Consider the following 12,817-nt stretch of genomic DNA (forward strand, 5'->3'; position numbering starts at 1 on the left):
CAATGTCACATCCCTTGCTCCGTTGGCCCTCCAGGAAAGCTAATGTATACAGTCAAATCATTACCATGCCACCATAACTCATGAGCCTCTAAACGGATGCAGTGACATGTAAATTGGCTCAGTAAGTTGCGGGCTCTAATGGTTTACAACAACATGCTGTAGATGTGGACTGTCGTACAGCAGGTGAGCGAGGCTGATGTGTGGCTTTCCAGAGCTCATGTCGGCTCATATGGAGCAGAGAGCCTTTGTCGGCTCAGGCACTGCCGTTTATCCCTAGATCCCTGCTAGCCCTGCATGCGGAGCCTGGGTGGCATCTGCCCTCCCATGCACCTTCCTGTTATAGGTCCTTATTGTCTTCATAGACTGTGGATGAATTTAGCTGATGTCTCTCTTCATCATTCCAGGCCTTCCCCCTATTGGGTGCGTATTTGTACAGATCACCGCAAGCAGGAAAGAAAGGTCATGTCCTTTTTGGCCCATTGTACAGGGCACCACCCTATCTATCCAGGCATCGGCTGCGCATTTGGAATATGCAGATCTCCTGCTCAATGGCAGATCTTTCAGCTCAGTGGCTGGCGTTTTTTTCACTCCTCTGCAGCAGTGATGGGGTCTTTCACTGTTGTCAGAAGCCATGTCCGCGAGGGATAGCCCTTGTCTCCAAGAAGCCACCCCTCCATATTAGCCAATTCAGTGAACAGCGGTCGCAGCTGGGACTGGCGCAGGACCCAGGTGTCGTGGCAGCTGCCTGAGAAGCAGTCATAGATTTGCATGAAGCATCTCTGGTGAACATGTACCAGCTGCATCTAGATTGACAGCATTCCTTTAATGGTAACATCTACCGGTAGTAGCCTGGCGGGAGGCCTGCTGGCCACATGGGTGCAGTCTATGAACCCTGAGGCCTATGGTTCTCCAGCAATGGTACCGAACAGCCTTATGGGCCTGGCTGGGAGAATCCGTCCTGAAGAGGACATGCTCCCTGGCCCTCCAGTGCAGGGCATCGGTGACCTCCCTGATGCAGCAGTGCACTGCTGACTGTGTGACCCCACAAAGGTCTCAGGTGGGCCCCTGAAATGCTGCATAGGCGTCAAGCTTAAGAGCCGCTGCCACTACGAGGACCGCAGGCATAGGATGTCTATTGAAGCCCATGGGCTGTAGGTCATCCTTGAGCAGGGCACAGAGACGCATCACCACCCTCTCTACATGCGCAATTGCCACTGACACTGGTGCACTGTCATCCGATGGCATGTCTTGTGGGGCCTATAGATGAATGGCGAGCTCCCCTTGGAGGCTGCTGCTCACGTCCGGGGGCCTCTACATGAACTACACCTGCCTATTGATCTTGCCTCTGGCCTATACGGATCCTCAGGAGAAGAGGATTGCACACTGTAGGATGAGCCAGTTCCATTTCTATCTGATAGATAAAGTTGAACCCTTCATTTATTGGAAGATTCCTAACAGGGCAAGGATTGGTGTTAACGGGTACATCAGGTGCTAACATGGATCAACTATGTGCCATGGCATTGTTCATCTTGACCAAAACTTAGAGTGGCACAGCATAACCACATCAAAATCCTCCCAGCTGCATCGATTGCCCCCACCATCCATATAACGTTAACGCTCCTACTTTTTCTGGCACCCTCCCCACACACACGGATGGTCAAGATCTCCCTCTAGTGCGATTGCCATAGAGTGCCATTGCTCCTTCACAAACACAAACAAATGCAGACTGTACACTGTTTACAGAGGGAGGGTACACAGTACCTCCCTTCATACCTAAGCTGCACTTTCACTCCAGTAATCCCAGAGCCCCTCCCTCTTCCCTTCCAGTACGCAGTGAGACCCCTGAATATCAGAACTTACCATCGGTAGCAAAACCTTCTGCCTCTGAAGACCCACCGGCTTTTTTGTTCGGGAATGGAATGGTACAGGACGTCTGCTCATTCAAAGTAAAATCCGGAAGTGTCCACGGAGAGGCGGCGGCTGCATAATTTGCCGAGGTAAGTACTATTTTGAATATGGTAATTGGGGTGCCGCCGGCGAGTGGCTGGGGGGCCGCACCAAGATCCCTCCCACCGCCGGTAATTTGCGGCAGGCCTTTCTCGACATCGCAAGTCGAGGCGGGCATCTCCCCTCAGAATTTTCCAGCCCCCGCACCATGAGCCGCAGCGCTGAGGGGCTGGTAAAATACAGCCCATAAAGTTCACTGTAAATGGTTTCCCTTTCATAACTCTCCTGAATTTGTGGAGGAGAACAGGCAAGCATAGAAAAGAGCCAGGAATGTCAGATTGCAGCTGTCCAGATTTGTCACCATGCTGCCCATTGCAACTACATTTCCGGGTCTGACTGAAGAGCACTGCTTCTGGTGGCTCAGATTTAGCATGGGATGCAATTTTAAAATGTGTTATCTGCTTCAGGAACATATGCAGACAAACTTGCACAGAGCACTGCTCCAACCAAACGCCATTAAGATTCCAAAGGCCCCCTATGTTTGTTTGTCCAACCTCTTTCAAGCTAGTGCAAAGGTTATCAGATGTATCAGTCAATTTGCTGTCAGAGTTGCAGCCAACCGTCAATTCCATTCCCAGTCAGAAAAAAAAAAATCACAAGGTTTACATGAAAGATATGCTGGGCATCAAAATGTATTGAAGCATTGAAAATGAACATCAAGTTTGGCCATAGAGTGTTAGTTAGAAGGTCCCTGAGCATCACTGATAAACAATATTGTCATTTAAAGTCAGATATTCAACTCTGTTCTTGCCACCCTTAACATGCCTTTACCTATGAACCTATCTAACTACTTATTTTTTGCATAGAGAAAAAGGTCACTATGGCAAAACTAAAAAAAATTCCTTTTCCTATTCTAATGTTACATTTAGATTGCTTTTCTAAATTCCAAATGAACTCTCCAATTCTCTTTGACACAAGCAGACATTAATAGAAATAAAGTTGAGGGAAGTTAAGATGTCTAAGGCCTGGAATTTCCTTGGGGATAACTTAGGCAGAAAATTAGCAGAACAACTGGTATAAATGGCTGAAAATTGTACTGACGCTATTTTTCTGGGGGTCCTAACCAAGATCAGGACAACTCCTGTAAAAATTCAGGGCGAAAATTTGTACATAAATTGAAATGGCACACAATGGGCTGGATTTTAAGAAGCCCTCGTATGTGATCCGTGGCGGGGGGACCCTGAAGATGGCTCCAGATGAAGCCCGCCACGGACCTCGATGCCGGCAGGGCCCATCCCGTCATCCTCCTGGTGGTGGTGAGGCTCCGTGGCGGCCCCCACCCCGCCGCTGGGTGACAGGACCACAATTAACATATTTAAATCAATAAAATGAATTCATTTAAATACACTTACCTGAGATCTTGAGGGCCTGCTGCAATCGCCGGCGCGGTGGCCGGTCCTCCTGCACTTTCAGATCCCCAGCCAAGAAAACGAGGCATGACACTGGTGGGGAGGGGGGAGGGGGGGTGCGAGGAGGTAAGTTTATCAGTGTGGTGGGGGGAATGGGGTCAAATACATGTAATGGGTGTAGGGGATGGTGGGAAAGTTTGAACCCTAAACTTTATGCAGTTTGGGGGGTGGGGGGGGAGGTAAGAGTTAAGTATTTTAGGGAAAAGGGCAAATATTTTTTGTAATTATTATTGGGAGGGGTGAGAAAGGGGCACAAGAAATATATTTATTTAATTTTGGGGAGTTATTTCTTTAAAAATTTAAATATGCTGGCAGGGCTTTAAAAATGGCGCCAGTGCCTGTGCACAGGCATCTGACACCATTGCTGGGGTGGACAGCCCACCCCCTCCACCAAATTTGGTGGGCGGGGGGGGGAAATGGGCTGCCCCAGCTATTTAAATGAGCTGCCGTGCTTGAGATTGCGGCGGCTCTTTGTTGTGTGGCTTGCTCGGGCAACCTGTTATTTTCTGAGCTTTCCGCTGAGATCGACATGTTTACGGACTTCTATGTAGGTTAATAGAGAAACATCGAGGCTATGAACTTACAAGTGGCTTCTGCTGATTTTATGTTGAAATCACAACAGGCAATCAGGAGAATCCAAGTGGAAATTCATGGCCTGAAAGCTTAACAAGTTTTCTACAAGGTGATAGTGATATTCAATAGGCAAGCCCTCTACCAGCTGTTTATATTCCTCCACTCTAGCAATGTGCTGTCTGGAGCTAAAAACCTAGAATTCTCAGTTCCATTGCACAGCAATGTGCACAATTTGGTGGAATTGATGGATTACCAAGACGTTCTAACATTCTGTACAAATATTATGACCAATGTGGACTAGTGATGGACAGTGCACAGTTATGATGCCATTTTGCTCGTCTACTTACATTTGCCAGCTGTTAAATGTTTGCTTGAAGAGCATCTAGGTCTCATTCTCTATGACCATGACAGGATTGCTCATACCTATAAGTTAACAACCAACTAAAAGGTCAGTAATGTAACATGTAATTTCTAATCATGCGTAAATTTATTTCCTGCAATTATTGTGGGACTTCCAACATCTTATATCTCTATACCCCACAGTACAAATATTTGAGCAGTTTGTGGAGTTTGAGGAAATAGGAAGCCAATATAGCAAATACAATTTTCCTTTTCAAAATTATGTATTCATAGCTGTAAAGGTTCCACAAAATAGAATTTAGTCTTCGCTAGAAATCCTAGGATTCCTATAAATAAGTTTTTAAAAAAAGTAAATAAACTTGGAACTGAAGTTGCACTGTGAGATCCTAGTGTAACCTTCCTCAACATGATGCAGTGAGGCAAAAAGATGGGGTATGGTGTGTTTCCATAGTGTGGTCAAAGGATGGTGGCAGTGCACTTGTACCTTTTGTGATGAGCTGTGCTGCTCATGAGCAGCTATTGGTAGCTGCTGTCTGCCCAGCAAGAATTTATCCCTCGCTTGCCAGTTGTGTGATAACCAACAATGACTATACTTCTTGGGGAAGAGGTGACTTCATAATAACATGACTGACGATGGAAGTCTGAAACAAAGTCATCCCTCTGTGGCAGATTTGTTAATCGGGTTTAGATACATTAGGAAGGGTTTCAAGCAGAACGACGATGAAAATTTCATGCCCTTTGGTCAAAGTTATGAAGAAATACCCAGTCAACAAACTTAATTACCCTAAAGAAAAGAAAACCAGGGAAGAACAGCTTAATCTTGTTTCTATATAGGTTTTTAAAATAGTGAAAAGTATAGATGAGGTAGAAACAAGAAAACAATTTATCACAGACAATGAGCATTGGTATAAAATATACCAGCATAAAATTTATAAGCCTTGAGCAATGATAGAGACCAGGAAAACCCCTTTTTGCCTTTATTGTGGAAATGTGAGACAAATTCCCAGAGAAAATAACTGATACAGCATCAATCCGCACCTTTAAAATACAGCTGAACTGATATTAGCTAATAAGTGGGATAGAGTCAGAGATATTTAACAATATTTGTTTTTTTTTAGGCAAGGAAACTAGTGTTCCCTACAGTAGGGGATCACGAATGATAGAACAATATTCTGTGGATCTGGTATCAAGTGGGCTTCATAGGGTGAATGGCCTTTTCTCTCTTTCGATTTCCTTATACCTAAAACAACAGACCCACAGCACTGCAGAATACTGACCAGTAAGCCTGATTCACTAATGAAACTTAGAATTGTAGACCTGTCGCTGGGGGCTGGAAATCTTCCCACATAGCTTTAGATAATTCTAAAAGAGACAAAACAGCTTTCACAAAAACTGTTGGCTGCTTCAGATTTCCTTTTTTGTGTAAAAAAATAGAACCTAATCACAACATGTTAAATAGTTATTTGCCCCCCAATAGTTGCCAAAGTAACTATTTTTTTGCACTTTGTTTTCATAAATTTAATTTTTATGATTCTAAAATGTCTGACCCTTTGCAGTCCCTCATACAGAAGACCTGTGGGTATAAACTAGTCAGTTTACTCACTTGAGCAATGATCAGCAGTGCTTCAGCCAATCCATATAAAAAAATTGCAATTGTATCAGTATTTTTTGTTTCAAACCAATATTGTGTGCTTTAGTTTTTGTGAAGTTATTAAATAGTAAAGTTCCAAACACTCACCAAGCTTGCCTTTCTCATCATCAGAAGCTCCTTCAGACCATGTTTGGCCACTACCGAGTAGATGGTTCTGGGACTCTCGTAACGGTTTGGCGGGAAATGGATGACCTTCAGTAATACTGTAAACCAGGCAATTAAAGAATTAGTTCACTATGTGGTAACTCCCTTGAATCAGTCTCTAGGTTACTGCACAATCCCAACACTCAGTAAAATTCACTCACTACTACAATGTACCATGTGTACTATACTATGAACTGTATACTATGGAAGTAATGACAGTAAATGGCAGAACCCTTAGGAGTATTGACAGGCAGAGAGATCTGGGCGTACAGGTCCACAGGTCACAAAGTGGCAACGCAGGTGGATAAGGTAGTCAAGAAGGCATACGGCATGCTTGCCTTCGTCGGTCGGGGCGTAGAGTATAAAAATTGGCAAGTCATGCTGCAGCTGTACAGAACTTTACTTAGGCCACACTTAGAATATTGCGTGCAATTCTGGTCGCCACACTACCAGAAGGACGTGGAGGCTTTGGAGAGGGTACAGAAGAGGTTTACCAGGGTGTTGCCTGGTCTGGAGGGCATTAGCTATGAGGAGAGGTTGGATAAACTCGGATTGTTTTCACTGGAACGACAGAGGTGGAGGGGCGACATGATAGAGGTTTACAAAGTTATGAGCGGCATGGACAGAGTGGATAGTCAGAAGCTTTTTCCCAGGGTGGAAGAGTCAGTTACTATGGGACATAGGTTTAAGGTGCGAGGGGCAAAGTTTAGAGGGGATGTGCGAGGCAAGTTCTTTACACAGAGAGTGGTGAGTGCCTGGAACTTTCTGCCGGGGGAGGTGGTGGAAGCAGGTACGATAGCGACGTTTGAGGCATCTTGACAAATACATGTATAGGATGGGAATAGAGGGATACGGTCCCCGGAAGTGCAGAAGGTGTTAGTTTAGGCAGGCATCAAGATCGGCGCAGGCTTGGAGAGCCGAATGGCCTGTTCCTGTGCTGTACTGTTCTTTGTTCAATCAAAGAAGAACTGCATAGAATAATAATCTTACAAAATGGTGGTTTATATCAAAGTTAGAAAACACAAAGACAAATATTTATTTGTGCTTATAAAAAAAATCATCCAGTTATGAAAAAAAAATCAACTATTTTTACATTGAAAAAGCATGGCAATCAATAAATAATAATTACTTTTTGGCAGTTGAGTTGTGAGCAGATGGAGTAGAGGGTTGCTCTGGATCCTGATTCACCAAACATGTTGGGAAGGAACAACCATCACCCAGACTGCATATGGAAAAAAGCTTATTTTATTTCACTTTTTCGAAATGCATAATTTATCACCTTTTAATTCAGAAAAGACATGCAATAATTTAACTTCGTGTCAGTGTTTAATACAGTACATTATCTTGATATTTTTGCTGTAATCAACGCCCTTCTTAACAAATGAACAAGCAGTGTGTTTATTCTTTAGTAAACAAAATTCTCTCAGTAAGCCCACTGCCCAGTGACCCATACAGACCAGAAAGATCCCATGTCCAATCACAAACCTGTGGTGGGTTCGCTGATCTTATTTGACTGGAAGAGCAGTAGAGCTGGGAATTCCAACTTTCATGTACGATTCTTCAATCTGCGCTCTTGGTGGGCGATGCTCTGTGCTGGAAGTCTTGTCATGCAAATTTACCCTTAAACCTCTAGATAACTTGTGAAGGAGTTGCCTTTCTGCTGGTTCTGCAGAAGTGTTAAGCACACACTCTCTCTAATTGTATAATGATTAGGGTGCTCAGGTTTTACTGACTTGACAAAAACACTAATGGTAAGCCTTCGCCTGCACACCTCAAATGTGGAACCTTGCCCACCAGGAGTGTGTATCTGGAAACCAGGAATATACAGCCCTCAATTTTCTGTCCATTAAAATCAGTTTCCAGAAAATTGTGGGTTGCAATCCTGCGATTCTCAGCTATAAACTGCACTGGGATCAGTAGAAAATTTACCTTCCAATAATTATCTTGAGGAGGGCGTCTCACTCTGTTTTGCTTTCTTAGCCCTGGATTTAAATGACCAAACTTGTAAGGGCCAGTCTTCCAAATATATAAAACCAGCATGCAGCCTTGTCCAAATGGGAGCTCATGTTGAGAAATCACAGAGCACTCCCTATGATTTTACATCCATCCACATCATGATTACACATCATCAGTCTCTCACAGTTGTTGTCTGTCTGGCAAAAATGGTAACTCAGGTTGCAGTAACATGGTACCAAGGTTGTTGTGTTTGCCTGTTCTTAGTACTGTGGTGAGACAACAGTTACCCATAGAGCAAAACAAAAAGATGCCTAGAATTTTCACACTGCTGCTGTGAAAATGTACAGTAGCAGCAGAGGGATGTTAGGATGTTATGTTACATCAGTGGTTATGTAATTAGGCTTATGCTCATCTTAAAGAAGGGAGATAAATCATGCTGTGGAAATTATCGAGGTATTTCCCTCTTGTCCATAGCGGGAAAATCCTGACACACATTCTCCTGAATTGCCTACTTCCTGTGGTTGAGGAAATCTCCCAGAGACACAGTGTGGCTTTAGACCTTCCAGAGGAACCTCCGACATGGTCTTTGTGGCCAGACAAATCCAAGAAAAATATCAAGAACAACACCAGGAACTCTTCATTGACCTGACCAAAGTATTTGACTCAGTAAATGGTGAGGCTTTGTGGATTGAGTTCCAAAGATTTGGATGCCCAAGAAACTTCATCACAATCCTGCAATTGCTCCATGATGATAGACTGCAACTGTTTTAAGTGGGAAATCTGAAACAGATGCCTTCAAAATCCAGACCGGGGTCAAGCAAGGCTGTGTGATAGCCCCCATACTATGTACAATCTATCTGACGGTGGCTATTCAATTCATCAAAGACCAGCTGCCCTCTGGTGAGTATTAAATACCGTCTAGTTGGAAAACCCTTTAATCTCGTGCCAAAACTAAAGTGACCACCATAGATATACATGATCTATACATGAGTTTACGGATGACTACAGTGTTGTTGCCCACTTTGCACCAATTTGCAAGTCACTCACGATCTCTTCAAATCTGTATTGTTATGAGCCTGTAGTTTTTTTCCTCTGGGAAATATGTGGTGTGTCTTTAAGACAGCAAAGGATCAGTACTGCTTTAAAAATAAGAAGGCCTCTGGAGTTACCGAGAAGGTGCATTTTCGGTGCCTTGGATACAGCCATTCGGAGACTGCGATTCAAAGAATGCATTCTGGTTACCTGGCAGCTGTCATTCAGGGACCAAGCAGCGTATATGCAATGTTGCAATTATTTTTTGAACTGGCTTTTTAGTTGAGACAGTCTGTTCTATCAGAATACAGACAGACAGCTGGTGTTAGCACCTGAAAGAAGAGCTCTCAGCCATTTAAACTGAAGGAAGAGAATTTAGTCTGCTTATTTATTATCTCTCAAAATTCTAAAAAAAAATGACAAGCCAAAACAGAGATCTCTGATAATTTAAACTGAAGGAAGGGAAGTTAGACGGTGACTATCTTTTATCCCTCAAAATTTCTAAAGTCAGATTGATTCTATTGAAAATGTTTGCAAGTTGTTAACTGTTGAAATCCATCCCTGGAGAAGGAAAGCATCACTTACTGCTGGAATTAGACTACAGACTGTTCTACTGTTGAAGAACCTTTTTTGCCGCATCGGTCGGCTGTCAGGACTTCAAGCAACCTTGGACTTTTTCATCTCCAGCAGGAACGTAAATTTGCAAGAACTCTAATTTTTCTATTTTAAATGTTGTTTCATTCTTTGTTGTGTTTAAGAATTTAGTTTTTCGAACTAAACAGTAAATTTGTTGGTTTAAAGACATCTGGTTTGGTTAGCCTCATTCGGGGATTAATAGATGGTACAATTTGGCTGGGTCTTTCTTTAATTTGGAAAGTTGCAATCTGTGGAGGAACGGGATTGAATCAACAGTGCATTTTTCCCACCACAATCAGAATCGTATATTTTGATTGGGGGCTTTGACTGGAGCGGTCGTTCGTAATAGTATACAAGAGACTCAGCCTGTCCTTGAATATTGCCAAAACAAAACTCATACATCAACCCACACCTGGTCTGCCAAATATTCCACCTCCCATATATGTTGAAGGAGAGACTTTGGAATATGTTGAGCACTTCCCATACCTTGGCAGCCACCTCTCTCAAAAGGCCACCATTGATGAGGAGATCCAACACTGGATCAGCTGCTCCAGCTCAGCCTTCTACAAACTACAGCAACGAGTGTTTGTCAACAAAGACCTCTGAAAGTCAACAAAAGTCCTAGTGTAGTGAGCAGTTGTTGTCACCGCACTCCGGTACTGCAGTGTGACCTCGACTGTGTATCAGCGACACACAGGACTGGATTTTGTGCTGGAGGTAGGGCTCCCGGCGCCGGGCTGAAAAGGCGGGGAGATCTCCGCCGCTGCCTTTTTGTGACCCCCACGCCCACCACCCCCACCACCCCACGCACCCCCCCCCCCCCTCCCCCCGGAGAGATCCTCCAATCTTTTTTTGAATTAAAATTTCAGGAGGCAGGACAACCATCCCTTTAAAGACTTTAAAGGGACGGGGATCCCACCTCCAAGAGCTGTCGAACAATCTGAGGGCTGGCAGCCCTCAACAAAAATACATAATAGGGGCCTGGGGTGAGCGGTGGCCACTGCTGGTACTGCAGAGGCCTCGGACCCAAGCCCAGCACTAGAACCCCAGAACAGAGGTAGGTGAGAATGGGTCACCGGGGCCAGTCCGGAAGGCCCTGGCGAGGTGGGATAGTCATGCAATCCAGGGGGAGGGGCGTTCCAGGGGTAAAGTTGTTCCCAGTAAAGGCCTTCTCGGTTATACAATTGAAACCTGACCCGGGCCTGACCCAACCACATCTAACCCGAACCCGATCTAGGCCCGAGTCTTTTGGTTTTTTTCCTGCGCCCGACCCGACCCGACTCGACTACCGGAAATTAATGACGCTTACTCTTACTTCCCTTTCCCTCCCTGATCAAAAGGCAGCACTGCCACAGTGTCCGACGCGGCCCAACCCGAGCCGAGCCCGAATGCCGGATCTGGAAGAGCAACCCGACCCGAACCTGACACATGTCGTGTCAGGTCCTGTCTGGTTCGGGTCGGGTAACCATGCCCTAGTTCCCGGTGGCGTCCTCCATGGGCCACAAATTACCAACAAAGGAGGGACACCCCCCCCCTCCACAAGCCTGCTGGGAGGGCGCCTCATTTTACAAGGTGTTCCCCACCCCCCCCCCCCCGTCACCGGTAAGATCCCAGACGTTCTGGGCAGGAAGGCCATCATCAGGAAGATTGCTGGGCAACGGGCTCTCCACCCTGCTGCCTCCCCCACCACTCGGCGCCATACTCCATGCCCACCCACCTCCGGCCCGCCTCAGGGGGTCTCACAAAATCCCGGCCAAATAGAAATTCCACCAGCAATGTCTCCACCACATCATCTGGATTCAATGGGAGGACCGTTGAACAAACGCAAATGTCCTTCTTGAAGCCACAAGCATTCAGGCAAAACTCCTGCAAGACCAACTTCGATGGACAAGACCGTGTCTGGATGGCTCAAAACCATCTCTCCCACCAGGTCCTGTTTTCTCAACTCGCAAATGGCTAGCGTTCCAGGGGAGGACAAAGAAAACATTTCAAAGACACTCTGAAACTCTCTTTGAAGCGTGGCAACATTAACATTGATGACTAGGAAGAGCTTGCTACCAATTGTTCAAAATGCGATAACTTGTCCATCAAGCTGCATCACACTTTGAGTCCAAATGCCTTAATGATGAGGCAGAGTGGCGGCAGAGAAGGAAGGAAAAGGAAGCAAATCCTGCACTCCGGATTTCAGTACCTTGTGGGACATCCTGTCCCCTGTGCCTAAAGATCTGCGGGTCAAGAATCGACCTGTTCAGTCACCTGAAGACCCATGGCAGAAACTCGCGACCTTCAATAGATGTCACCCTCGAACCGAGGGACAGCTGCCGCCAACATGTAATTAGGTTTATGCTCCTACTTCTAGTAGTTAGCTTGCAGTGAATGGTTGTTTGGAAAGGTGTTGAGGGGGAGGGGGAGAGAAAGGAACTCATAATTTCTTTTGCTATGAAATTGTAGTCCTAATTTATACCAAATTACTTCCTCCCACCCTGCTATTCTCTCTGGCATAGAGGCATTGAGTTGGCTTCTGCCAAAAACTCCACTCGTTTACATAGCTTCCATCCCCTTCCCCAGCCAGTCGTTCAGGCTAAGCCAGACCATATGAACCCTTGGTGACTCATCTGCACTACTGCTATGCTTTAAGGCTCATATCCAATCCATCACCAAGCCCATTTACTTCCACCTGTGAAACATCATCTGCCTCTGGTTTATTTTGCCACTACGCAACCCTTATCCATGTGTTTGTCTATCCCCATTTATCTAATGATTGACCTCCCCCCATAAACATCAACTTGCTCAAAACTCAGCCAGCAGTACCCAGTTCATAGTAAATCCAGTCATTCAGCACCCTATCCTCACTGATCTGCATCAGCTCCCTCTCCCCAAACAAACTGAAATTAAAATCATCTTCAAATTTATCTACAGCTCCAACCCACCCTAACCGTGCAAATTTTATTCTCCAACTCTGGCCCTCTGTGTATCCCTCCCTTCTATCACCTCACCATCATGGCAGTCTTTTCAGCTGCTCTCCCTACAACTCTTTGCAATTCTCTTC

At 45.2% G+C, this 12,817-nt stretch overlaps 1 protein-coding gene across 1 annotated transcript in view; it reads right to left on the reverse strand.

Moving 5' to 3' along the window:
- Positions 1 to 12,817, reverse strand: part of zdhhc2 (zinc finger DHHC-type palmitoyltransferase 2) — a 189,273-nt gene that overhangs the window by 22,996 nt on the left and 153,460 nt on the right. The window contains exons 10-12 of the mRNA XM_068056501.1: positions 7,274 to 7,366; positions 6,088 to 6,203; positions 4,337 to 4,412 (exon numbers count right to left, since the gene is read on the reverse strand). Of these exons, the coding sequence (XP_067912602.1) occupies positions 4,372 to 4,412; positions 6,088 to 6,203; positions 7,274 to 7,366 (250 nt within the window). The 3' untranslated portion in view covers positions 4,337 to 4,371. The remainder of the gene's footprint in view (positions 1 to 4,336; positions 4,413 to 6,087; positions 6,204 to 7,273; positions 7,367 to 12,817) is intronic.

Source organism: Heterodontus francisci, chromosome 1 (assembly GCF_036365525.1).
Source record: "Heterodontus francisci isolate sHetFra1 chromosome 1, sHetFra1.hap1, whole genome shotgun sequence".
NCBI classification, from domain to species: Eukaryota; Metazoa; Chordata; class Chondrichthyes; order Heterodontiformes; family Heterodontidae; genus Heterodontus; species Heterodontus francisci.